The sequence below is a fragment of the Scyliorhinus torazame genome, chromosome 8 (genome assembly GCF_047496885.1).
Source record: "Scyliorhinus torazame isolate Kashiwa2021f chromosome 8, sScyTor2.1, whole genome shotgun sequence".
In the NCBI taxonomy this organism is placed as follows: domain Eukaryota; kingdom Metazoa; phylum Chordata; class Chondrichthyes; order Carcharhiniformes; family Scyliorhinidae; genus Scyliorhinus; species Scyliorhinus torazame.
In genome coordinates this window covers 179,199,208-179,227,033 of record NC_092714.1, presented here as the reverse complement: position 1 = coordinate 179,227,033, position 27,826 = coordinate 179,199,208, and the positions used below count along the sequence as shown (strand labels likewise).

The following is a 27,826-nucleotide window of genomic DNA, read 5'->3' as shown; positions in this document are numbered from 1 at the left end:
GCCCAAATTCCAGCTGCAGTCTCTGACGCTACTTCAATAGCCCGTCATCTGGAGACTCCGCATACCTCCTGTCCACCTTTAAAACTTCGCCTACCAGCCTGTCCAACTCTGCCCGCTCAGTCTTCTCCTTATGTGCCCGGATTGAGATGAGTTCCTGCCTAATAACTGCTTTCAGTGCCTCCCACACCACCCCCGCCGAAACCTCGCCTGTGACATTAATCTTTATATATCCCTGAATGGCCTCCCTCACCCACTTACCACCTCCTCTGCTAACAGCCCCACCTCTAATCTCCATTGCAGCAGTTAGGCCTTTCCCTTGTTGACTTGCAGATCTACCCAGTGCAGGGTGTGGTCTGACACCACAATTGCTGAATATTCAGCATCCACCACTTCAGCCAACAGCGTTTTGTCCAACACAAAGAAGTCTATCTGGGAATACACCTTGTGTCATGGGAATAGAATGAGAACTCCTTACTATTTGGCCTCCCAAATCTCCACGGATCCACCTCTCCCATGCGCTCACTCCATGGTCGCCATCGGAAGTCAGGAATGAATGTTCAAGCCGGACAGAGTAAGGTTCCTTCAGGCATTTCTTGTCCAGAAAAATTTGCAAGTTGAAATATGTACCGTACATGTGTAGCATTGTCCATTCCTAGCTGGAATAACTTGCAAACTAAAATAAATCACTGAACCGAACAAGAATACAGTACATATAGAAATGAGATATCACTAAATCACCCAAACAGGCTCTCCTCTACCTATCTCTCTACCTACGTGAGTCTGTCACCATGCTGGGAGGGGGAGGCTGGATAGAGTTGAGAGGGGCCTCCCCATTGCTCCTGCTCCCGGATCTCAGGCCTTGTCTCACCCTACAGACTCGGCCTTCGGTGAGGGCAGCGTCAGCTCCAACACCAGAGCATAGCAGCATCTGGCCCAGAGTGCATTGCAGCGGGAGGGGGCAAGACCACTGTGCAAATGACATGAAAACGAAAATGCTGACACAAATCAGAAAAATGTTCCCTAAAACTAAAAGTAAAGTCGCCATAGTCCCAGATGACCATAGGTTGCTTTCCCCTTTGAAGGTGAGAGCTGACTGGTGGTGATTTAACCTGGGAATCACCACACTTCAGGCGACGAGGGGAAAGGTTGAGAAGGCGGGACCTTCATAAATAACCTCAGCCTGTACGGGAATTGAACCCGCGCTGTTGACCTCCTCCGCATCACAAACCAGCTGTCCAGCCAACTCAGTTAAATTGACCCCACTACCAGCCTCCGGCCCCCGCCCAAAGAAACAATGTTAAAAGGAAACAACGTCAAGTGGGGCGACTTAAAGTGACTAAAATATGTGACAATCTTATTATGGATACAAAGTAATATCAATGGGCCAAAAGCTAACCTATGGAATGCATGTTACAACTTAATTGTAGAGGCTTGCTCCAGGTTTCATTGTTCAGAGTTTCACTGACTTGGCCTGTCCATTGTTGTCTTTCTCCTTTCTCAGACTCCTCCAAAGTCAAAAGGATGGATAAGCTCCATAATAAGAGTACAACAGATATCGATATGGAACTGCTGCTCAGTAATGGACAGGCAAATGAGGACAGTGAAGAGGAAGATGTTATATATTAGTAATGACTAATTGTGTCTATTTAAATAGGATCCCAAGGTTCTGCTTCACATGGTTTACATTTGCTGTGCAAAGGCGTGCCTGTATTATGCTTGAAACTTTATGTCTATGTATTCCAATCCATGATTGGAACTAGTTAGGTTGACACCTATTCGTGGGTTTCACCCCCACAACTCAAAAAGATGTACAGGCTAGGTGGATTGGCCACATTAAATTGCCTAAATTGCCCCTTAATTGGGGAAAAAAGAATTGGGTACTCTAAATTTAAAAAAATAAATTGCACCTCTTGCTTTAAGAATAGACTCACCTTATGACCAAGTGTAAGGATTAGGGTACCAGTGAACCATCAAATACATTTCCATATTGTCACTAGGAGCTGTGGAATTTCTGCATGACCAGTCGAACTGTGGGAAAGGACACCCACCTGCTCACTATTGGATTTGGACTCTCCAAATTTGGGTTGTTCTTGGAGAGAATATTTTGAGCTACAGAACACTGAAAGAAAATACTGCTTGATTACAGTCTATTCCATAGCATTTGAAGTGGTAAATTAAGGGTTTTGAGCAAGATTTATTGGACAATACTAAAAAATATTGCCCCAAATGATTTTACTTCTCTTGTAGCTGTTGATACCAATGTACTAAATATGCCGGGTCGCAACGCTGACATTAGTTGAAATGTGTATACCTGCCTAATTGTCAGGAAAATAACAGAAAACCACTGTGACCGATATGCATGGAGAGCAAATTATACAGCTGTAAAAAAAATCTATTCTTGATTTTGAGGATATAACCAAAGAATCAAACAAGTTGCCTTTGTTTAATGGAATTTAAGATTAATTTGATTTGACCTAATTTCTCACACCTAACAAGCCCCTTCTACATGGAGAATATAAACTGGAAATCCAGTGTATATTCAATTCAGAAATTCTTAGAAGCAAAATAAGGTACCCCAGACAGCCACCGTATCTAACACACTTTCTATTATTTTAAAAAAATGTTTTTATTGGATTTTCACATCTTATATTTTACAATTCATAAGTTACACATGACAAAACTGCACCAAAATGTTAAAGGAAAAACAGAAATCAACACATATTTACAGGTAATTGTCTTCCCTCCCGTTGTGGCCGTGACACCCCCCCCCCCCCCCTTTAGCCGCAAATATCTTTTACAATCCCCAGTATGTGCAGTGCACGTATTTACAGGTGTCTATGTACAGTTTGGTTTGGGCTCACCAAGGCCTTCGCCAGGATCTCTGCGTCTACGTTGAGTAGTGAGATGGGCCTTTAAGACCTGCACACAGTCGGGTTGTTGTCTTTTTTGGGTATCAGCGATATTGAGGCAGAGTGCCCCTTATACTGAGTCTGCGAATATCTCCTGCAAGAGCGGGGCCAATGCTGGCTTGAAGTATTTGTAAAAGTCCGCTGGGAATCTATCTGGCCCAGGTGCCTTCTCTACCTGCATGGAGTTGATACTCTCCATGTCTTCCCTCAGTTCTTGTGGTGCTTCCAGGCCCCGTCTCTTAACTTGCCCCACGACTGGCATGTCCAGTCTATCAAGGAACTGCTTCATCTTTGAGTTCCCCTCTGGGGCCACGGAGATGTCCAGTCCTCGGTAGAAAGTTGTGACGTCTTCATTGATCCTTTCTGGCGTAGCAACCAGCCTGCCGCTCCTGTCTTCAACCTGAGCTGTTTTCCTCGTGGCAGTCTGCTTTCTCAGCTGGTGAACCAGCAGGCAGCTGGCTTTGTTTCCATGTTCATGAAAGGTCCCCCAGGTTGAGCCGGTGCACTGCTTTGCCCATGGAGAGCAGGTCAAAGTCCATCTGTAGCTTTTTCTTTTCCACCAGTAATTCCACGGTCGGGACCGTGGAGTATCACCGATCCACCTCCAGTATGGAATCGACCAGCCTGGCCGCCTTCTCCTATCTTTGCGGGCCTTGTACGCAATAATTCCCCCCTGATCACCGCCTTCAGTGCCTCTCAGAAGGCGGTGGGTGGGACTTCCCCGTTGTGGTTGTTGGTGACATATCCGTCTAGGGCCTGTGATATCCGTTCGCAGCCTCCATGGGGGACGTTGTGCCCGGTCCGTCTCCAACCGTACATCCTCAGTGTAGAGCATGGTTGGAGACTCTGCTTCTACTACCCCCGGAAGTACCGCTTTCCCCACTACAAAAAAGGCTGATTCTGGTACATACCCTGTGCACCTGGGAGAAAGAGACCTCCACAGGTCCATTTGTTCCATGAAAACATTAAATTCCTTTGCCATATTTGAATTTTTCCCCGACTTGGGGTTTGATCTGTCTGTCCGTGGGATCTGTAGGCCCTCCCTCCCCCCATGCTGAATTGGTGCGTGAGTTTATCTCGGAGATTTCCGCCATGGCTTTCTCCATGAATTCTGCGTTGTCCCAGTAAGAGCCTACATCCTTACAAGGCCATTGGTGCCCCTTTCAAGACACGACTTACCAAGATATACCATCCCCCTTGGCCAGTGACTTTCCTTGTCACTAGATGCTGTCCTCTTATTGAGAAGTATGGCCACCCCCTCTAGACCTCGTCCCGTAGCACGATTGGGAAGTCTGTTCCATCCAGCTTTTCCTTACCCGCAGTCGGTCCTTCTCCCTCAGGTGGGTCTTCTGGAGGAAAATTATGTTGATTTTCAGATGGGCAAAGACTTTGGACCTTTTCACCAGTACCCTGACATTCCAGGTGACTATTCTGACGTGTGGTTTCTGTGTGCCCCCACCCACCACGGGATCAACCAAATAAAGAGAAACCAATATGGCTGTGGTCACCGTACTCACCATGCGGCTGTGCCCCTGTACTCCGGGGTTTCCTTTTGTCCAGGGCCACCTAAGATGGTCACCATCGTTCTGTACGGCATGTGGATGTGGCCCTGCATTTCTGGGTTTCCCTTTGGGGACTCTCCAAATTGGATGTTTGTGGTGCCCTTGATTCCATTGTCACCATGTGCAATCTGTCATAGCCAGCATCCTACCCCCTCAACTTTCTCCCTGGGCCTGTCCACGCACCCTTACCCCCAGCTTCTCTCCACCTCCCCCCAATCTTCCCCCCTATTATCCCCCCATCTAAAGCCCCCCCCCCCCCGTTGCCAGGCACTCTCCCCTTTGGGAGTTGTGCTATGGCCCCCTCGCTCCTACTTCCCTGTGCTAGCTCACCCGCTAGTGTGGTCCCACTCCCCCCATAGGAGCAATCTTTACTTTCCCCGACCCATTGCATTTCTCTCCCCTCCCCCCCCCCCCAACCTTCCCCCTTCCTCATCCCTTTCTGTGTCCAATCACTCTCACCCCCTCCTTCCTGAGATTCATATTCAGCTTGAAGACGAGGCAGATCTGTCCCGCGCAAATGGTCTTTATAGACCGATGAGACTAGAGTTCTGGTTCACTGCTGGTGCCGTTGCTTTCCCAGTCCATACTTGTGCATAAATTTGGCTGCTCCTGCTGGTGCAGTGAAGTAGTACTCCCTGGCCCGGAAAGTCACCCAGAGTTTGGCGGGATACAGCATCCCAAACCGCACGTTGTTCTTGTAAAGGGCTGCCTTGGCTGTGGTAAATTCCACCTGGCGCTTGGCTCGGTCTGCCCCAATGTCCTGGTATACACAGATCAAGTGTTCCTCCCACTTACAGGACTGTGTGTGCCTTGTCCAGTTTAGGATCTTTTCCCAGTCTTGGTACTGGTGCAGTTTCATGGTGGTGGCCCGTGGCTGCTCCCTGGCTTTGGCCAGAGTGACCTGTGGGCTCTGTCCACTTCTGGGGACTTGGGGATGCTTTCCCCTCCAAGCAGATTGCCCAGCACCTCGGTCACATACTCCTTTGGGTTCCTGCCCTCGGTACCCTGCGGTAGGCCCACAATTCAGAGGTTTTGGTGGTGCAACAGGTTCTCTTGGTCTTTGACCTTCCCCCTTGGTGTACCTTGTGTCGTCAGCAACCTTGCATTCGCTGTCTCCAGCGAGGCGATCCGGTCGCTCTAGTCAGTCATGGCCTTCTCCAGCGCTCTGATTGTCACCTCCTGTGTCTCCATTCGTCACTCCGTCTTTTCTAGCGCAGCTTGAAAGGGGTCCAGTTCCTCCACTACTGCCACCTATTACAGGCAGTAAATCCCCTCCCTCTGCTTTGCTATTCCTCTCTATGGCATAATGACCCTTTCTACGGTGTCTTCATGAAATCCCCCATGTGTTGTAGAATGCATCCATTTGGTGGTTGAAGTCAGTAATCTACTGTGAGACTAACACAACACGAAGCCTCCCTGCATTATTTTTTTTTTTTAAATTTGAGAGTGCCCAAATCGTTTTTTCCAATTAAGGGGCAGTTTAGCGTGGCCAATCCGCCTAACCTGCACATCTTTGGGTTGTGGGGGCGAAACCCACACAGACATGGGGCAAATGTGCAAACTCCACACGGACAGTGACCCAGGGGCGGGATTGAACCTGGGACCTCGATGCAGTGAGGCAGCAGTGCTAACTACTATTATGTAATTCAATTCCTGGATACTATTTTTAAAAAATAAATTTAGAGTACCCAATTCTTTTTTTTCCAATTAAGGGTCAATTTAGCACAGGCAATCCACCTAGACTGCATATCTTTGGGTTGTGGCGATGAGACCCACACAGACACAGGGAGAAACACCACACAGACAGTGACCCGGAACCCGTATCCTCAGTGCCGTGCGGCAGCAGTGCTAACCACCGCCACCATGCCACCCCGTCCTGGATATTATGCTTGCCGTATCACTAGCTGAGCACCTCATCTGACATTATGCCACTCCTAACTGCTATGTAGCTTAGACAAAATTGATTGGAACTATTTCACTTTTTCGCAGGCTGTTTTAAGATTCAGACCATCTTTACCTCTACACACAGTTCCTGTTCCAGTCAAAAGGACACGCCAGCACTGGCAGTGGTTCACTTAGTTGACTTCAGTTCAAGCAGTCCCTCCAGATCAGTGCACAAGCGGGTTTTGTACCAAGATTACTTGCTTAATTACTCACTTAAAAACTTATTTTTTTTAAAAAACATTTTTATTAAGAGATATTTTTCACTATAAGGTAGAAAAAAACATACAACAAATACTATTTCAAAATAATCCCACCCCTATCTTGGGGCCTCACAGCACCAGGGACCCGGGTTCAATTCCAGCCTTGGGTGACTGTGGAGTTTGCACTTTCTCCCGTGTCTGCGTGGGTTTCCTTCAGGTGCTCCAGTTTCCTCCCATAGTCCAAAGATGTGCACGTTAGATGGGGTTACGGGGCTAGGGCAGGCGACTGGACCTAGTTAGGATGAGCTTTCAGAGGATCAGGCTCGATGGGCTAAATGGCCTTCCACACTGTAGGAATTCTATGGTTCTAACGCGGGTTTGGTTCTAGCCCACCCCCCTAACTCTAGCAAGAACAAACAAAAAAAAAAGCAACCCCCCCCCTCCCCCTAAACAATTGAAAGTGACGAACTCCCTGAAAAAGGAAATGAAAAGCTGTCACCTCGAGTACAACCCTTCTACCGACCTCCTGATGGTGTACTTGACCTTCTCAAGACACAAAATTTCCATTAGGTCAAGGAACTGGGCGGCACCAGGGACTTCCAACCAAGCAGAACTCACCTCCGGACTATCAACGAGGCGAAGGCAAGGACATCTACTTTCACCCCTTGTCTGCAGCACCGGCAAATCCGAAACACCAAAAATGGCCAGCAACGGGCAAGGCTCCAGCTGAATACCCAGAATCCCCAACATGGTGCTGAAGAAGGAGACCCAGAAGCTTACAAGTTTAGGACATGACCAGGACGTGTGTATGATTCGCCGGCCCCCTAGAATAATGCTTGTACCTATCCTCCAGCCCTGAGAAGGAACCACTCATCTGTGCCCATGTCAAGTGTGCCCTGTTGAACTGGATCACGCTGAGCCTAGTACGAGGAGGTGGAGTTAATTCTGTGAAGGGCTGCACTCCATACACGCAACCCGCTCCCATCGAAAACTGGGCCCAATTCCCCCTCCCACTTTCTCTTCACCTCTGCCAATGAAGTTTGCTTTGTCAACAGGATCTGACCATAAATATCTGAAATCCTCCCCTCACCCAACTCAGCCAGAGACAGGACTCTATCCATGAGCGAGGGCTATGGCGCCAGGGGAAATGAAGGAACCTCTGCGCAAAAAAACGCGAACCTGCTAATACCTAAATACATTCGTTTTCGGGAGCTGGTACTTATTCAATAACTCCTCCATTCCAGCAAACCCCCTTCGATAAACATGTTCCCAAACCTCTGCACCCCCTCTCTCCCCCATGCTCCAAACAACAAGTCCAAGCCTGCCGACACAAAGAAATGCTTCCTGCAAATAGAGGCTAACATCAACATGGAGCCCAGCTTAAAATGTTGCCGGAACAGCCTCCAGATCCTCAGAGTGGCCACCACTACTGGGTTCAACGTAAATTTTGCAGGAGAAAACTGAAGCAGGGCAGCACGGTGGCACAGCGGTTAGCAATGTTGCTTCACAGCGCCAGGTTTCCAGGTTCGATTCCCGGCTTGGGTCACTGTCTGTGCGGAGTCGTCACATTCTCCTTGTGGCTGCGTGAGTTTCCTCCCACAAGTCCTGAAAGACGTGCTGTTAGGTAATTTGGACATTCTGAATTCTCCCTCTGTGTACCCGAACAGGCGCCGGAATGTGGCGACTAGGGGCTTTTCACCGTAACTTCATTGCAGTGACAATGTAAACCTACTTGTGACAATAAAGATTATTATTATTATTACCATGGACAAGACCAGAGAATCTCCGTCATTATGTTTGACCTCAGGAAATAGAGTGTATTTGTTGTAGTATTCTAGAGGCAGAATATAACTGTGTTCTATAGAGTGGGCAGGTTTTCTGCCCCCATGGGGAAGCATTGAGCCATTATCTGCTGCTAACCTCCCTAATGCCTTAATCAATTTATGATCTTATGTGAATTGCAGATTGGGGTTGGTCTTTCTTCTGCACTGTATAACAGTTGCTGAGCAGCATTTTGTATCACATCTAGGTCACATCTAGAACTTAATGAGCTAATGTGCGCTTTATGTCCGACTGAATTGATTGGTCAGTTTGAGAGTGAGGGGTGTGTTTGATGGCGGGTTGATTAGGAGGCACATAGGTCATGCAGAGGACAGGAGCATCTGACACATGTGGCTGCCAACAATTGGTGGCAGGGGTGAAGTTTTGTAGGATTGGCAGAAAATGAAACAACAGATGGTAAGTGGAATCCGACAACAAAGTTACCCTGGCTGGAGAGATTTGTTTCCATGAGGGATAGGTTGGGATTGATGGGAGCAAAGGGGCTGGCAAGAGCAAGATGGGATGAGATGGTGGATTTGATTAATTTGGCAAAACGGCAGGGGCAGCTATTTGACGCAACTTGTTCTTAAATTATTCTCTTCTAAAATTGAAGATTCACTGGATTTGAATGAAAACGTTTTTGAAAAGATGTCAGGTAAATTGAAAGAATACAGTAACGTCTCGCGAAACCTCGCAAACAGCAAAGTGGCGAACCATGAACATGTTTTTCCATGGGGCTCAATCAGATAGGTTCCAGCCACTTGGGCAGCAATAATTTGGGCAGTTACCCGAGGGCAGCATGGTGTCTCAGTGGTTAGCACTGCAGCCTCACAGTGCCAAGGTCCCAGGTTCGATCCCGGCTCTAGTCACTGTCCGTGTGGAGTTTGCACATTTTCCTGTGTCTGCGTGGGTTTCACCCCCACAAACCAAAGATGTGCAGGGTAGGTGAATTGGCCACGCTAAATTGTCCCTTAATTGGAAAAAATGAATTGGGCACTCTAAATCTATATCAAAAAAAAAACTTGGAGCAGTTACCCGACTCTAAACTGCAGTACTTGTATCCGACACAGTAAGAAGTCGTACAACACCAGGTTAAAGTCCAACAGGTTTGTTTCAAACACTAGCTTTCGGAGTACTGCTCCGAAAGCTAGTGTTTGAAACAAACCTGTTGGACTTTAACCTGGTGTTGTAAGACTTCTTACTGTGCTCACCTCAGTCCAATGCCGGCATCTCCACATCATGTATCCGACACACAGGAGAGCCTCTGAGCAATACATACGTGAAGATTTAAAAATGAAGATAGCCAGTAATGTGAGATTCGGACATTCCAGGTTAATTCCTTCGTTTGGGCTACACTTCAGTTGCAGACATTCCAATCTCTGCTCCGTTATTGCTGTTGGCTCCCTGCGGAAAAAGGAGAAATGGAGAAGAAAAGACAGATAAACGAACGTTGCCCACACTGTGGGCGATGTGGTGTACACAGTGCGGCGAAAGGCAAGACTTTACTGTATATCAGGGTTGATGAAGATGATAGCAGTCTGCACCCTCCAGAGTTTCTACACAGTCTAACTCCAATGGGCAAACCAGCACTCAAACCTAGAACGAAGGAAGGAGCAGTTATAATATTGCTATGAAACTTGAATTCTCATCAAAGACTTTGACATGGAACAAGATTGGTAAATAGAATAGAAACATATTGCTGCAGATGCTGGGAGGCCCTGATGAAGAGTTACCCAGGTTTGAAATGTTAGTTCCGCTCTCTCTCCACAGATGCTGTCAGACCTGCTGAGATTTTCCAGCATTTTCTGTTTTTGGTAAATAGGTAGCTGTTTTCTTTAATGATAGATACTGAAATTATCACAGATTTCAAGAACATAAAAGGTGTTTATTCCTCAAATAATAGTGAACCCATCAGATATAACAGTTCCCAATTAGACTTTCAAAACCAGTCACAAGGACAGACTCTTGACAAAATTATTTTCCTACGCCTCTTTTTACACATGGATAGGGGCTGGCTTAGCTCAGACAGCTGGAAAGCTGGTTCATGACGCAGAACGAGGTCACCAGCTTGGGTTCAATTCCTGTACCGGTTGAGGTTATTCATGAACCTGAGGTGTGGTGATCCTCAGGTTAAACCACCACCAGTCAGCTCTGCCCCTTATTAGGCCTTCGGGGTTACGTCTGTGAACTCAGAGCCCTCTCTTGGTGCCCATTTGTCTCATCTTCAATTGCAATACTGGCAGTCAGTAGCAGCTTCTTTAAATTAATTGCTGCTTCTCTGTAAGAGGGATAGTACTTTTAAAAGCTGGATGTGAGCGTGTAGACTTGCTTATCTCGCATACTGATCGGTTCTCTGTTTTGCCGGCATGCATATAGCAGCAGGGATGAGGACGCACACAGAGATCATGAAAATCAAAAGATTGCGCGTTGCCTCCCTCAATGGGAACAGATGTGGGAAGATTGTGAATTGTGGCCTCGCCTCTGAGCACAGTTGCAAACGAATCCTTAGACATTATTTTCCTATGAAAAATGAATAAAACTGGGTGATGTTGAGCATATGATAGACCTGAACAGCACAGCTTTTCTCCCAGTATTTGATGTAATGTGTTTATTGGGTAGGATGATCAACTCTTGTGAAAGAAAATAAGGGACATTGCGACCATGGGAGCGATTGGGGACTGTAAGAACGGGAGGGGGGTTGTTGATCATAACTCCTTCTGGTGACTAATGGGCACAGTATGCCCATTAAAAACTAAACAGAGGCAAGGAGGGAATCCCAGGCTCAGACTCCTACAGGTCTCTTGTAAATAAGTGACAAAACGGACGTGGGACAAGCACTCAAAATAAGGGACAATCCCTTAAAATGCAGGAGAGTTGGTCACCTTGTTATTGGACAAGTGAGTACTGAGGCAAGACAGCTGCACCAGGGGACTTGAGCACATGCTGCAAAACCTGCTGAAAATCACATCCAAAATATTTGGGTGCAGGTGAAGCACAATTCGTGTTTGTATTTGATGTCGGCACAATGTTTCTGAGATTCCCTGACATCCAGAGCAGGGCCTCTAGACATTCCCTTTTCTGGCAAGGAACCATTTTGAAAAAGGGCTTGGGAACATATGGTTAAGATTTAATATTGCCACAAACAGCTCCCAATGTCAGGCAATCTGGTCAATTTTACAGATTGTTTATAGGCTCATTAAGGTGAAAGCTGAGGTGTTGTTTACATTCATATGACAATTGTAATTGGTCTTTCTCTGATGGAGCTCCAGTCTTTCCATTTTAATATCCTGAAAATTGATTTATTCTGAGTTGCTGTCATAACTGTAATGTTCTTGTTGGATGGCCTTATTTATTACAAGAACACTTGCAGTTAAAGCTATAAATGATTTATTAACATTAAGTGTGGGTAAAATATATACAAGAGAACAGATGAAAAAAACAGTAAAATCGCAGCCTCTCTCTTTGACTTCCTCCAGCCAGTCTGAGGGCTCAGCTGACTTTAACATTCAACACTTATATACTAGTGAGATTCCGAGTGGTCAGTCTGTGAATTAAAACACAACCGTGATATCACTACATCCCCTTTCCTTTAAAAGAATAAATTAATACATTATCATCAGTATATTTACATGTGATATCATGAGGCTATGAGTCTAACAGTATTATTTTTAATAAATTTTTTAACTGGTTTATCAACTATATATAGTATATATGTATATATACACACACACATAAGAACAGCAAACATAGTATGTACAAATAGTCTGAATCTACAAATTGAGTTGATCAGGTTTTCTTCGGACTCTGGTTGATCTTCTCAAAGTTTGTTCTTGCTGCTCAGAATTTGTAGATTCAATGTTCTCCACGACATTCTAATGCTCAGGAGCTGCTGAACTATCTGTCACTGCAGCTTGCGTTGATTTTGATGTAGATTTGTCAACCATCACGATGTTGTGAAAGTCTTCTCTGGTTTTCAAGAGTGTCCGACGATTTCTTCTTAAGACCAACCCATCCTCTGTCTGTACATTGTAGGAACGAGGTGCTACTTCTTCAAGTATAATAGCTTTTTTCAACCAATTGCCTGAATCTTTACTCTCACAATGTCATCACTACTCGAGAGGTGGTAAAGTTCCAGACACACTATCATACAACTGCTTTTGTTTCTCTTTAATATTTTGCATTTCTTGCAGTACCACTATATTCTCCTCCTGCTTTACCAAGTATGCAAGTGTGGCACGAGTTTCTATTCATGAGTAACTCTGCTGGCGATCTACCATGTGACAATGGTGACGCTCTGTAGCTAAATAATGCGGGTTTTAGATCAGTTTGGCTGTCCATTGCTTTCTTCAACAATTGCTTAATAATATGTACACGTTTTTTGACTTTTCCATTGGCTTGTGGGTACAATAAATTCAACGTGACGTGATTGAAATCCTACATGACTGTGAAGTGTTGCCACTGTTTACAGCTAAAACAAGGACCGCAGTCACTCACGATGAATTGTGGAATTCCGTGTCCAGCAAAAATTGACTTGGTATGCAGTATTACACAGCTTCCGTTATGCTTGACAGTAGAGCCATTTCAGGATAGTTTGAAAAATAGTCTATGATCATTAAATAATATTTCTTTCATAGGTGAAAGAGATAAATAGCTACTTTCTGCCATGATGCCGTAGGTAAATCAGATATTTGCATACGTTCTGTTGCTTGCTTGCAACGATGCCTCCGGCATGTGTCACAACAACTGACCATCCTTACAATATCATGGCCAATAAACAGAGCCCAATTTTTCAATCCCTAGATGTCCTTCATGTATCCTCTGTAGTACGTCCATGCGAAGAGATTGAGGTATGACTACAGTGTTCAAAAGAAGTACCACTCCATTACTGATACGGAGTTTGGATCTTATATTGTAGAACACCATAAATTGACCTCTGGGCCAGTGTGAGTTGATGTTCCTCGTCACCTCTTGAAGAGTTTGATCCTTCCTGGTCTCTTCTTGGATCTCATGTAGTTTCACATCTGATACTGGTCGTAGTGTGGAAATAAGATTGACATGCAGATCAACATCCTCAGTAATCTCACCACCAATATTTTGCATCGACGCTCTTGATAATGGATTTGCTAAGAACAAATATTTGCCTGGTGTAGAAGCCAGGTATTTCGAATACAACTAGTATAGGTAAAAGATAGCTGTTTAAGCATAAATGTTGAGCCCCAGTTTTAAATACCCATTTATACAGCATAATTCACTTTTACTGAAGTCCGTTGTTCTGGCAAATGCATATTTTCAAAGACAGTGTGACATTAAAACAGCACAGTTGCAAGATAATTTGACACTGCTTGTGTTAATTGTCAAGGACAGGGACTGAATACACAGCAACATGAAGGCACCATTGTTCACAATGCAGATAACAGCTAGGTCAGAAAAGCTGATGGTGCACATTGAAGATGGACGGCTTGCCATCAAATCAAATGTGTTTGAGTCTAAACCAAGCCAATTAGGATTCTATTGGAGTGTGATTAGATGACTTAAGACAGATATGAAAGTGTATAACTGAAAAGTTTCCGCCCGCCATTTTAGTATTGTCTTTGGGGGTGTGTGTGTTGAGGAGATGTCTTTGTGTTGTCTTTCTATTCGTTTAGTCAGTTTTGTCCTTTATAGTCTCCATTTTAGAGATGTCTTTTGGGGGTTCTGTCAGTCTGTTAGTCTGTGTCAGTGATGTTAGTCCACTTTTGACTTTGAGTTTAGCTGAAGATTAGCTTTCTCTCTCTCTTCATGTTTCATTGCCAGACTTTGACCTTTTAAAAGTTACTTTCGAGCTGTCTGCCTAAGCAAAGAAAGATAATGTCTGTAATTCTCTGAAAGCTTCGAATTGTCTACGAATTGCCTTTTAAATGACTTTCAAATTGTAATCAAGTGACTACAAATAAAACAATTCTTTTTGGCACCTGAGAAGTTTATACTGCAAATTTCTGCTGAGTTCCAGTATTCGCAAAGTGCTACTGATAACCGAATAGCAGAGATAATATAAATTCCTTCAACTTTAACAGTCGAATAATACAAGGAATCAAACAACTTGGCAAAGTCTACAAATATTACAAATCTTACAACTTGTCGTATTGCACCAGGACTTGATTCATCAACAAAACTTCCCCCAAACTTGGCGTAGTTCGACAGGTAAAGATCCCATAAATTAAAGATTCATACATTTTGGCGTAGTCAGGCAGAAGGGGGGAGTACTGAACGACCTTCGGAGGCCCAGGTGATGACGGAAAGCTTCGAAGATAATCGGAGGAGGTCCGTAACCTTCGGGAAGCTTCGGAGATAATCGGAGGAGGCCCGGAAGACAGCCGGAACCCACGGCTAGACTAGGGTAAGAAATATATTTTTCACCCATTAAAAGTCTTAAAGCCGCATCAATCGGTATTTCGACCCTTGAAAAGAACATTTTTTATAGACTGTGTTAAATAAATCAAGTGCCAGTCGTTCAGACTATCAGACGTGACTGGAAGATTAGTCACTGCAGTAACTAAAATAAAACGGCAGTCAGCGATCAAGAAAAGTTATGGCTGATCCAAATCAAAGTGTAGATTCAGAGCCTTTAGCAGACAGAAAATTACTCCCCACTACATCCAAGGGGGGGACTGGAATACCAGATGTTTCTGTTGAAGATATGTTGGGGGATTGTAGATCTTTCACTCGTAGACATTTTAACCTATGTGAAACCTCAAAAAAAATTGAATCAAAGTATGATATCCCCAGAGGACAGTGGTCCTTCAATAATATCAAGAGAGCATGGGGAAAATGCACACGATTACACGGTGCAGAACGTGTAAAATGGTCCCTGGTAATTACGGGACAGATACACAGTCAGCAAGAGATCATTGTTAAAAATAAAAGTGATCATCAGCTTCAGTCCACTAAAGACCAACTAAGTGCAGTTCTTGAAGATTTGCAAGATGCAAAATCCAAACTTGAGCATTATGATGAAATTAGAACAGATTTGCAAAATAAAACTTCTGAACTCCAGCAGTTAAATGTTCAAATCGCAGAATGTCAAAATCAAGTTTTTAAAGTGGAGTCAAAATACCGACAATTGCAATTAAAAACTGAGCGAATTGATCTTGAAAATTGCAAGTTAATGAAAGAAAGATGTGTTTTAGAAAGAGATATAAACAACGTGACTGAACGCTGCAATTCTTTGACTAACAGGCTTTCTGTACAAAAGATTGAACAAACTCAGAAAGCAGCCCAAGCACCCCACCTAGTGGCACAATCGGCAATTGCACAGCTGAGATCAATTGTTAAAAATAAATCATTTTCTCTGTCGGATGAATCAGACGAAGATAGTGTTCCTGCAATACAAAATACTAAAGCAATTCGACTAGCCCCTTTAAAACGCAAACGGGTTAGAGTTGGAAGCAAAAAAATAGAAGAAGATGGTGAAATTATCACTAGAAACATATTTGACCACCAATGGGTTCATGAACAAATTGATCCTTCTAAAATTGACGAATGGTCCAAGGGTCTCCCTAAAAAGGATGGTATGACCACATGGGATGGAATTCACAGATTACAAGCCATTTACAGTCTCCACCCATTTGATGGAGTACAAATTCTGACTATCATGCTAGGTACTCGTATAAGTTCAACCCTTAGAAATGAAGTAGAAGTTGCCCTTGGAGACGATTTGCAAAATTTAGAAGCTGGTTGGCTAGCAGTCAAGAATTGGCTATTAAAATTTCGCCCCCCGAGGACCAATTGGTCTAAGATCACAGCTTGCTTTCAAAAAAATGATGAAGATATTCAGGATTTTGAGGAAAGATTTTTACGTACTTGGATGGAATATTCAGGGATGACACTCGACCAGCAAAATGACTCATGGGATGCAAGCACTTTAAGTCCATTAAAAACGGCTTTTATAGCCGGTGTTAAACCTGGAGTTTCTGCTGCCTTGAATTTGGTTTTACCAGCTTGGGCCACAGCTGGCACATACCGAGACATAGTTGACCGATGCATTCAGATAGATCGTGGTTTGCACAATCAGGCAACTTTTAACACTGCAGCTGCTCAAACGCAGCCTCTTGCTCAAATCCAGCCCATGTTACCTGCTGCTCCAGCGGCGGCTGTTGCAGCACCTGCAGGAATATCAGCAGTAACTACAATTTCACCACCAGCGCCAGGGCAAACATGTACCCTTGCTCCATTAAAATCACCTAAGGAAATACCACAATGTCTTTTCTGTGGTAGAGTAGGACACTGGATGGCAAAATGCTATCAAAAACAACAGATGGATTTGAGAGATGATAATGAAGTAGACAATGTTCACTACAATACATTTCCACCTCATGGTCAACCATGTAACACGTACCAACAAGACACACCCAGTTTGGCTTCTGGTCAGCAACACTGGCTAAGCAACTATAACCATGGTTTACTTTTACAGTTAATCAACAACAGTATCATAATAGCCCAACTGTTTACCAGATGGCTTTACAGAATCATCTCAGGCAACTGCCTGTTCGGCCTTCCACCATTATCCAATATGAAGATGATGTTCTGATAACCTCCATCAATAAAGATGATCATGACAAAGATTTACGGATGGTCTTGAACCACCTCAGTACTAACAGTCACAAAGCTAGCTTTCACAAAGCACAAATTGCCCAGAAAGATGTTTACTTGGGACAGAAAATTTCCAAACGAAAAAGTGAACTTACTCAGAACAGAACGGCTGCCATCAAAGCAGCTAAAGAAACCTCAATGTATCGCTAAAAAGTTGCCAAGAACTGTCAACTTAAGAAAACTGTCATTATTCTGAACGTTGCTTTATTAATTAAAAGAAATTAACATATTTTGTTAGCTGTGTTTCCTTTAACAGAATCGACAAATTCATCTACAGAAAATCAAGATACAGCACAAGATTGGTTCAGTGATATATTTAATAAGTTATTGTATTTGATATTTTAAAATAAATGTTTGGAATTAGCCTGGAAATTAAAACTTCAAACAATGTGGAAGCTGGTTTAAAAAAAAACAACAATCTTTGATTAAAAGCCAAAAGAACAGGTTGTTCAAAGAAATTTGGTAACGGGAATTTGGCAGCAATCCAACTTTTACTTCCAGTCCATTTGAGTGACAAAAAAAAAGTTTAAAGATGCGAATGGCAACATTCCAAGCTATACGCCTCTTTTTGTCTCTGTAAGAAAATTAACCCTTTCAACAAGCTTTTGTGTATAATCCAGAGGATGTCCATTTTGATAATCATTTTACCATTTATTACTAGATATGTTCAACTTTTATTGTATAATAATTTTACATGAAGTTATTATTAATTACCAATGTGATCAAATTTGATTAATTTATTAATTATAATAATTATTTTGAAATGCCTGTTGCAATGTTAATTCCATTTTATTGTTTAAACCTGCAATGATTCTTTGCGCTTTTACCTATCCTATCGCATTAATGATGTATTTTAATCTTTTCTGATATATCTCACTTAATTTTTCGATTTACCAAAGGGCCGACTGTAGAAGCCAGGTATTTCGAATACAACTAGTATAGGTAAAAGATAGCTGTTTAAGCATAAATGTTGAGCCCCAGTTTTAAATACCCATTTATACAGCATAATTCACTTTTACTGAAGTCCGTTGTTCTGGCAAATGCATATTTTCAAAGACAGTGTGACATTAAAACAGCACAGTTGCAAGATAATTTGACACTGCTTGTGTTAATTGTCAAGGACAGGGACTGAATACACAGCAACATGAAGGCACCATTGTTCACAATGCAGATAACAGCTAGGTCAGAAAAGCTGATGGTGCACATTGAAGATGGACGGCTTGCCATCAAATCAAATGTGTTTGAGTCTAAACCAAGCCAATTAGGATTCTATTGGAGTGTGATTAGATGACTTAAGACAGATATGAAAGTGTATAACTGAAAAGTTTCCGCCCGCCATTTTAGTATTGTCTTTGGGGGTGTGTGTGTTGAGGAGATGTCTTTGTGTTGTCTTTCTATTAGTTTAGTCAGTTTTGTCCTTTATAGTCTCCATTTTAGAGATGTCTTTTGGGGGTTCTGTCAGTCTGTTAGTCTGTGTCAGTGATGTTAGTCCACTTTTGACTTTGAGTTTAGCTGAAGATTAGCTTTCTCTCTCTCTTCATGTTTCATTGCCAGACTTTGACCTTTTAAAAGTTACTTTCGAGCTGTCTGCCTAAGCAAAGAAAGATAATGTCTGTAATTCTCTGAAAGCTTCGAATTGTCTACGAATTGCCTTTTAAATGACTTTCAAATTGTAATCAAGCGACTACAAATAAAACAATTCTTTTTGGCACCTGAGAAGTTTATACTGCAAATTTCTGCTGAGTTCCAGTATTCGCAAAGTGCTACTGATAACCGAATAGCAGAGATAATATAAATTCCTTCAACTTTAACAGTCGAATAATACAAGGAATCAAACAACTTGGCAAATATTACAAATCTTACAACTTGTCGTATTGCACCAGGACTTGATTCATCAACTAAGCTGCCCCCAAACTTGGTGTAGTTCGACAGGTTAAGATCCCATAAATTATAAATTCCTTCACCTGGTGTGTAGACGAGATTGAAGTCAGAGCATTGTAACTTCATCATCAACCTCTGAATGTGCGGAGACATCTGGTTGAGATTTGTTTTGATGATGTTAACCAAAGGATGATAATCTGTCTCAACTGTGAAAGTTGGAAGCCCAACTGTGAAAGTTGGACAACAAGGACACCTACATCAGACTGCTGTTCATAGACTACAGCTCCACCTTCAACACCATCATCCTGACAAGACTAATAATGAAACTCTGAAACCTTGGACTTGACCCCTCCCTGTGCAGCTGGATTCTTGACTTCCTCGCCAACAGACCGCAATCTGCCAGGATAGATAACAGTACCTCCTCCACAATAGTCCGCAACACCGGGGCCCCACAAGGATGTGTGCTCAGCTCTCTACTGTACTCCCTATACACACGACTGTGCAGCAAGATTCAACTCCAATTCAATCTATAAGTTTGCAGATGATACGACCGTGGTGGGTCGTATCTCAAACAACGATGAATCAGACTACAGAAGGGAGATTGCATGGTACACCATGCACTTGGTTGCATGGTGTACCAAAAACAATCTCTCACTAAATGTTGGAAAGACCAAGGAACTGATTATCGACTTCAGGAAGCATAGTACGACCCCCCCCCCCCCCCCCCCCCACCCACCCCCCCGTCCGTCCGTCTACACCAATGGTCCAAAGTGGAGATGAACGATAGCTTTAAGTTCCTGGGGGTCACCATCACCAACAGCCTGTGCTGGTCCATTCCTGTTGGTGCAACAGTCAAGAAAGCCCAACAACGTCTCTATTTCCTACGGAAGCTAAAGAAATTCGGTATGTCTGCATAGACTCTCACAAACGTCTACAGATGTGCCATAGAGAGCATCCTATTCAGCTGCATTACAGCTTGGAATGGCAACTTCTCAGCCCAAGATCGCAAGAAACTGCAGAGTGTGGTGAATTCAGCCCAATGCATCACACAAGCTTGCAATCCTCCCATTGATTCTATCTACACCTCCCGCTGCCTCAGGAAGGCAGACAGCATTGTGAAAGGCCCCTCACACCCAGGCTTTGCCTTCTTCCAGACCCTTCCATCAGGCAGAAGGTACAGAAGTCTGAAGACCCGCACATCCAGACATAGGAACAGCTTCTTCCCCACAGCTACTAGACTCCTCAATGACTCTCCCTTGGACTGATCTGTTCCCTGTAAGAACACTATTCACGACACCCTACGCCGCTCTTGTTTGGCCTTGTTCCACCCTGTAACCAATCACTATTTGTTGATGTACCATTTGTCAATGTACTCTGTCGATTATTCTTTTGTCTACTATGTATGTACTGTATACGTTCCCTTGGCTGCAGAAAAATACTTTTCACTGTACTTCGGTACGTGACAATAAATATCAATCAATCAAATATGAATCAGTCAATCATAGATGTAGTTGTGGAATTTCTCCAAGCCTACAAACTAAACCCAGGCATTCTTTTTCGTTTTGAGCATACCTCTGCTCTGCTGTCATCGTGGATTGTGATGCATATGTGACTGGTTTCCAATCGTCATGCTCGAGTTGCAAAAGAACGGCTCCCAGACCATTTTGGACACGTCTGTTGATAATTTAATATGCTTAGATGGGTCAAAAAATGTGAGAACTGGCGTGGTGGTTAGTGAAGTCTTGACCTTCTTCCACTCTTGCTCATGTTGCCCAGTCAAAGTGAAATCCATTGTCTTGTGCAGGAGATCACGTAGATGTGTTGTTTTTGCTGACAAGTTTGGAATGAATTACCCTATAAAACTGATCATACCCATCACTCTTAAGACGGCTTTCTTGTCGTGTAGTTTTGGCATGTTGAGAATTGCTTGAATTTTGCCCGTCAGGTTCAATGCCATGCGATGAGAGGTTGTCACCTAGGAATATGACTTCAGTTATTCCAAATTAGCACTTTTGCTTGTTGAGCTCCAGCCCATTTCTCCTGATGCTCGTTAGAGCTTTAAGCAACCTCGTATTGTGCTCTCTATGGTTGAGCTCTAAATGGTTATATCATCCACATAACCAATGCCTTTGATTATGTGCTTCATGGCACAGTGAAAAATTGCTGGTGCTGAAATTATGCCAAATGGCATTCTCAGAAAGCAGTAGCATCCAAATGACGTATTGTAAGTGCAGTATTTTGTATATTGTTCCTCTCGCTTTAGTTGCCAGAAACCCTGAGATGCGTCAAGTTTTGTAAAGAATTGTGCACCACTTCTCGTTTGATATTCTTGTTAAGATCTTTAGGATCCATGCATATGCGAATATCGCCATTATTTTTCTTTACACAAACCATGGAGTTTACCCAGTCAGTAGGTTCTTCTATTTTTCTAATTACTTTTAATTTTGTCATTCTATTGAGCTTTTTGAGGTGATCCTGAAGAGGTACAGGTACTTTTCTGGGTGCCTGTATTACAGGTTTTGCATCCTCTATGAGTTGTATCTTGTAGGTGAATGGTAGTGTACCAAGACCTGTGAACACATCGCTGAATTTGCTGATAATGTTCTCAGAATCACTGGAATGTTAATCCAATCCATTGTGGATGCTATATACCAACTGCACTGGACCTAATTCTACACAGGACTGATCACCTAATAATGAATCCAAGCCCTCGTATACAATATAGAATGGGACGGAATAAACTGTGTTCTTCACCACCACACTCAGGTCACAAGCACCAGAACATTTAATGCTTGAACCATTATAATCGCTCAGAGATATTTTATGATTTCTCTTAATTGGCTGAATTTTTAGATTTTTTAAAATCAGTCATGCTGATTAAATTGGCTTTGGCACCAGTGTCTAGCTTCAATTGGACCACCGTACCGTTCACTTCAAGTGGTAGTCACCATTTATCTTCATCAACCTCATTTATTTTAAATGGAGTATCAGTATGAATTGTTTAAGTGCTGAATAATTTTTTGATGTCTCCAAAAAATAATTCTTCTGTATTATAACTCCACAAACAATAATGTTTCATCAGTGGAGACTGTGTCTTCCACTGTGCTGACTGGTCTGGGGTTAAGCTTAGAGTAACAATCCTGAGCAAAGTGTTTTCCTTTGCATCTGGAACAAAACTTGCCAAACATTGCCTTAATTTGTGCCTTTGACCACATCTTTTACGCAGAAATACTTTGTCCAGATCTTTTTTTTAGAAGATATTTTATTAAGGCATTTATAATTTTAACACATTTAAACAGAAAAATCCAACAAAGACAAAAAACCCACAATAACATACCCATCACCCCCAAACATAGACCCGAACCAACATGGTCCATATAAACACTCTGTCTCACGGCCGTCCAGTCATTGGTTTTCCTACCCTTATTCATCACTTCCATGCTTCCCCCCTTTCCCCACCCCCCCATCTCCCCCCCACTTGCTGACAGACTAATTTTACTTAAAGAAGTCGATGAACGGCTGCCACCTCTGAGCGAACCCCTGCAAAGAACCCCTTCAGGCAAATTTGATTTTCTCCAACCTGAGAAACCCCGCCATGTCTGTTACCCATACCCCCTTCGGGGACTCCGAGTCCCTCCATCCCAGCAGAATCTGTCTCCGGGCCACCAGGGAAGCAAAGGCCAAAACGTCGGCCTCTCTCCCTCCCTGGGCTCCCGGATCTTCCGACATTCCGAATATCGCCACCTCTGGACTCGGAGTCACCCTCCCCTGCAGGACCTCAGACATGACATCCGTGATCTAAACACATAGCGTTCACAAATTTCATTCTTTCTGGGGCTGCAATAGGCATCAAATCTATGAATTACTTGGTTAAAATTTTTGCTATCTTGATCGTTTGCAAATTTAAACGTATTAAACACAACAATTCCTTCTGGCCCTGCCGCTGTTAGGAGCATTGCTACCTTACATGAATCTGATTGATCTTCTAAATTTACTGCACTAGGAAACAGATTAAATTGTTGTTTAAACACTTGCCAGGTGCTGTCCACATTACCATGAAAGCTGAGACTCTTTGGTGGCTTCAACAACTCCATGTTGTTAAATTCTTGCAGACTGCAAAATCTTCAAAACTCAGCGGCAGACTGATGTATTAGTGTTTAATACCTTCCAACCCTGGTATTTTGTAATGTTCTTGTTGGATGGCCTTATTTATTACAAGAACACTTGTAGTGAAAGCTATAAACGATTTATTAACATTGTGTGGGTAAAATATATACAAGAGAACAGATGAAAAAACAGTAAAATCCTGCACAAGCAGCCTCTCTCTTTGACTCTCCAACCAGTCTGAAGGGTCAGCTGACTTTAACATTCACTTATATACTAGTGAGATTCCTAGTGGTCAGTCGGTGAATTACAACACAAACATGATATCAATGCAATAACAGTCCTTCAAAAATGACTTCCACATGATTCTGGCTCAAGTGGTTTAAACAGCAAGCTTTAATATATTGACTAATAGCAGTAGAGGAAGTTAAATATAGTATCAAAATGAAAGAAAATGTCTACAATGCTGTGAGATCAGAAGATTTTCGAAACCATCAGGGAATGGCTAAAAATAAAAGGAAGGAGGAATTAGAATACGAGGGTATGCTAGTTAGAATTACAAAAGCAGATCGTAAGGGTTTTTGTACGTATTAAAAAAGAAAAGAGAAACTATAGTAAATGTTAGTCCCCTCGAACGAGGATGAGGCCAAAGAATTAATTAGGAAGCACAAGGAAATGGCAGAAGCATTGGACAGATATTTTGCTTCTGCTTTCACTGCAGAAGACACAAAAGAATACCAAGAGGTAAATAGGAGGGAGGAATTTAAAACAATCACAGTCAATAGAGAAACTATACTGGGAAAACTATTAGAACTAATGGTTGACAATTCCCCTGGACCTGGCTTTCATCCTAGGGTCTGAATAGTTGCAGAAACAGTGGATGCATTTGGTGATCTTCCAAAATTCCTTAGATTCTGGAAATGTCCCAGCGGATTGGAAAATTGCCAATGTAACACCTCTGCCCAAGAAAGGAGGGAGGCAGAAAACATGATGTCTGTCCGAGGGAAAATGTTTGAATCCATTGTAGTGTTCTTTGTGACTCTGTTATCAGGATGGATGTCGTAGTGTTTACAAAGACCACAGAAGCTAAGTTCATTAACAAAGCTAACTTTTATTTATACTACTTATTAAAGCTCAACCAATGACTCCTATAATAAACAATAATCTACTAATCTACACTCTACTAACACTAGTCTCTACACTCTATCTGTAAACTGAACTCTACACTCTCTAGACCTCTCCTCTTCACTTTCTCGAGCCCTCTGCCAGAAGCTGTGAGTCAGTGCTTTATATAGTTCTGCCTCTAGCTCCATCCAGTGGTTAATTATGATATGACATTACCCTTTGCAATCTGAACCTTTCACATAATGTCGCATCCATTTTTGAGGTGGTAATAGGGTTAGGTCATTTTGTAAATCATAATACAACTAGACAGAGTCAACTTGATTTAGTGAAGGGAAATATTTGGCTAGGAAGTAACAAGCACCATGGATAAAGTGAATCTAAATGTGGTGTACTTGGATTTTTATAAGATTTTTGACACGGGGCAGCACGGTAGCACAAGTGGATAGCACTGTGGCTTCAGTGTGCCAGGGTCCCAGGTTCGATTCCCCGCTGGGTCACGGTCTGTGCGGAGCCTGCACGTTCTCCCCATGTCTGCATGGGCTTCCTCCCGCAGTCCAAAGATGTGCAGGTTAGGTGGATTGGCCATGATAAATTGCCCCTAGTGTCCAAAATGTTTAGGAGGGGTTATTGGGTAATGGGGATAGGTGGAAGTGAAAGCGGGTCGGTGCAGACTCGATGGGCCGAATGGCCTCCTTCTGCACTGTATGTTCTATAAGGGGCTGTGGGGGCGGGGAGCAAAATGGCGACTCAGGGTGGAGCGGCGTCCCGCAGCCTGGCCCCCGGGGTGGATTCCGGCAGAGAGGAGGCTTTTAAACTCTTTCTCACCGAGTTAAGCAAATTGAAAAGAGGGACTTCTGTTCTGACCCAAAAACAGCAAATTGAAAGACTGACGCCACCTGGAACTACCCACATCAATCTAAATCCATTTGAAGTATTGCAGATAGAATCTGAAGCAACAGATGAAGAGATGAAAAAGCGGTTCTGACAGCTGTCAATCTTGGTGCATCAAGACAAAAATCAAGATGATCCTGAAAGAGCACAAAAGGCTTTTGAAGCTGTTGACAAAGCTCACAAGATGTTATTGGAGCCAGAGCAGACAAAACGTGCTAGCTTGCATTGTGGAAGAGGATGACTCTGAAATGTTCAAGCAGTTGGTGCACAAACAAACAATGAAGCTGTTTGCCAAACTAGAAATTAAAAAGAAGGAGCGTGAAGCCAAGGACATGCATGAGAGGAAACGACAAAGGGAGGAAGAGATTGAGCAGGAGGAGAAAGCAAAACGTGATGAAGAGTGGCAGAAACATTTTGAGGAGAGATGAGATGGCCGTGTTGACAGCTGGAGAAATTTCCAAGCCAATAAAAAAGGCAAGAAAGAAAAGAAACAGAGGAATTTCCTCAAGCCACCAAAGGTTAAGATGGAGCAGCGATAAGAGCCATCTGAAAATATTTTGCGTAAAATAGGATATCACAAACACAAACAACTAGCGATTTTACTCCAGAAAATGTTTTTCGCTGAGGAGTAGTGCTTGCAGTTTAGTGGCAGAATTTCTTTTTCCTGCCCATTCTACTAACTCATACATGTTGTCGTAGCTTATACTATTATTTAATTTCACCCCTGATAATCTATATAGTAGGGCTTCACTGCATCCTGATTCTAAACCAATATGATGCAAATGTACAGTATAAAAGAGGTTGATAATGGCCTAGTATTCTTTTGAAAACCTTCAATTTTGAAGCCGTGTAATTTAATGTTTTGCAACCTTTTTGTAGTGTCAACAATTTTTCTATCTTTAGCCATCAAAGGTAATCAGTGTTTGGAAAAAGGGAAGAATTGGGGATATATACAAGTAGCTGGGAGCAGGGAGGTGAGCAGGTGGTGAAGATCAAGGAGAAATGGGAAGTGGAGTTGGGAGGGGAGATCAATTGGGGGCTGTGTTATGTAATTTGGAATAACACAAGCTGCCACTTGATGCAGTTTTGAGTAAAAGATGCTCCAGACTTTGAAGTGAGTTCAATGTGTTTCATTGAACTATTAGCACAGTTCTCAATGAGTTTGACTCTCTGCTAATCTAAATGTAGTAACTCAGTCTAACTGAACCGGCCTTGCTCTAAGCCACGTGCTGGGGTGTGATGCTGAGGATACACCCTGTCTCACTCTGTAGATGTTGGTCTGTGGAAAGAGGCGGGGTGTGAGTGCCTCATCCCTTTTATAGTGAGATACCACCCCGAGTGTCCTAACTGCTCATTGGTCATGTCCTATTCTATGTGTTCATTAGCTGCATGTTTGAATATCATGACAGGGGACATGGAGTGAGGCACTGCGAAGGGTTATCCTCCTGTGCAAGGATGAGCCTGATACAGTTTAAGGTGGTGCACAGGATGCATATGACTCCAGGGAGAATGAATGGGTTCTTTCAGGGGTTAGCAAATGCGTGTGAGAGGTGTGGACGGGGGCCAGCGAATCCCGTGCACATGTTTTGGGATTGCGAAAAATTGGGAAAATTCTGGGCAGGAGTGTTCGCAGTCTTAGCCAGGGTAGTTAAGGAGGAGGTGGACCTGGACCCTTTTGTGGTGATATTTGGGGTTTCAGAGAAGCCGGAGCTCATGGAAAGGAGCCTCCGCCATGTTAAACATCTCTCGGCTTTCTTTATATATATTTAACCCCACCCCCTCATCTTATCCACCTTTCCTTCCCCTTTCTCCCCTTTGCTTCCCCCTTCCCCTCCCCCCACATCTACATCTGTCAAAGTGTACTCTCTGATGTCAGTTTATCTGCTGTTTGGCCTTTCATACCTTTTGTTCTCTCTGGGGACTGCCTTTAGCACTCTTTCCCCGTGGTTTCTGTGTCTGTTAGCACCCCGTTTCCCTGGGTTTCTATGGCTATGATTCATCTTTCATTCTCACTCCACAGTATAAATATTTCCCACTTTCTCTGTCTTTTAGCTTTGACAAAGGGTTATCTGGACTCAAAACATTAACTCTTTTCTCTCCCTACAGATGCTGCCAGACCTGCTGAGATTTTCCTTTTGGTGTTTGACAAGGTACCGCATCAAATGTTACTTCACAAAATAAGAGCTCATGGTGTAAGTGCTAACATATTAACATGGAGAGAGGATAAGTTAGCTGACAGGAAAGAGAGAGGCACTATCCATATTTTTAACAGCTAACTACTTCCAGAGATGGTCCTGTAGAGGAAAGAGGATAATGTAGTCCCCATCTTTATAAAAACAGTAACAAGACAGATAGAGGGAACAATAGGCCCATTGGTTATGGGGAAGATGCTTATAGGATTCATAAGGAATGCAATATATGATAGCTTGGACAGAGAGGACATACTACCCAAAGAGAGTTTATAAAAAGGTTATGGGCCTGCAGCACCGAGAAACACGCCATCTAACAGGGCTTTGTTGCAATTCGGGGTCTCAGCGGGGAACGCACCGCCAAGGCTGCACTTATTCCTGTTTCCTGCACTGAGGAGCTCCTGTCGCCTGAACTCCTCAGTGCAGGAGGAGATTGGGGGGCCATTTTTAAATAGCAACCCTAGATATCCTAAAGCCCCATCTCACCTATCCTCGGGGTCCTCGGGGCTCCCCGCACTCCACCTCACACAGGCAGGGCAACCCTGGGCCCCATCCCAGCGCAGAAAAAGTGT

The 27,826-nt window shown here is 43.3% G+C and overlaps 1 protein-coding gene and 1 pseudogene across 3 annotated transcripts in view; both read left to right on the top strand.

The window, feature by feature from the left end:
• Positions 1-8,387, top strand: part of slc35c2 (solute carrier family 35 member C2) — an 84,369-nt gene extending 75,982 nt beyond the window's left edge. For all 3 annotated transcript variants that reach the window (XM_072514572.1, XM_072514571.1, XM_072514573.1), the window contains one exon: positions 1,502-8,387. In XM_072514572.1, the coding sequence (XP_072370673.1) occupies positions 1,502-1,636 (135 nt within the window). In that variant the 3' untranslated portion in view covers positions 1,637-8,387. The remainder of the gene's footprint in view (positions 1-1,501) is intronic.
• Positions 8,388-24,913: 16,526 nt separating this feature from the next.
• LOC140428800 (dnaJ homolog subfamily C member 8 pseudogene) lies at positions 24,914-25,652 on the top strand (annotated as a pseudogene).
• Positions 25,653-27,826: the final 2,174 nt, after the last annotated feature.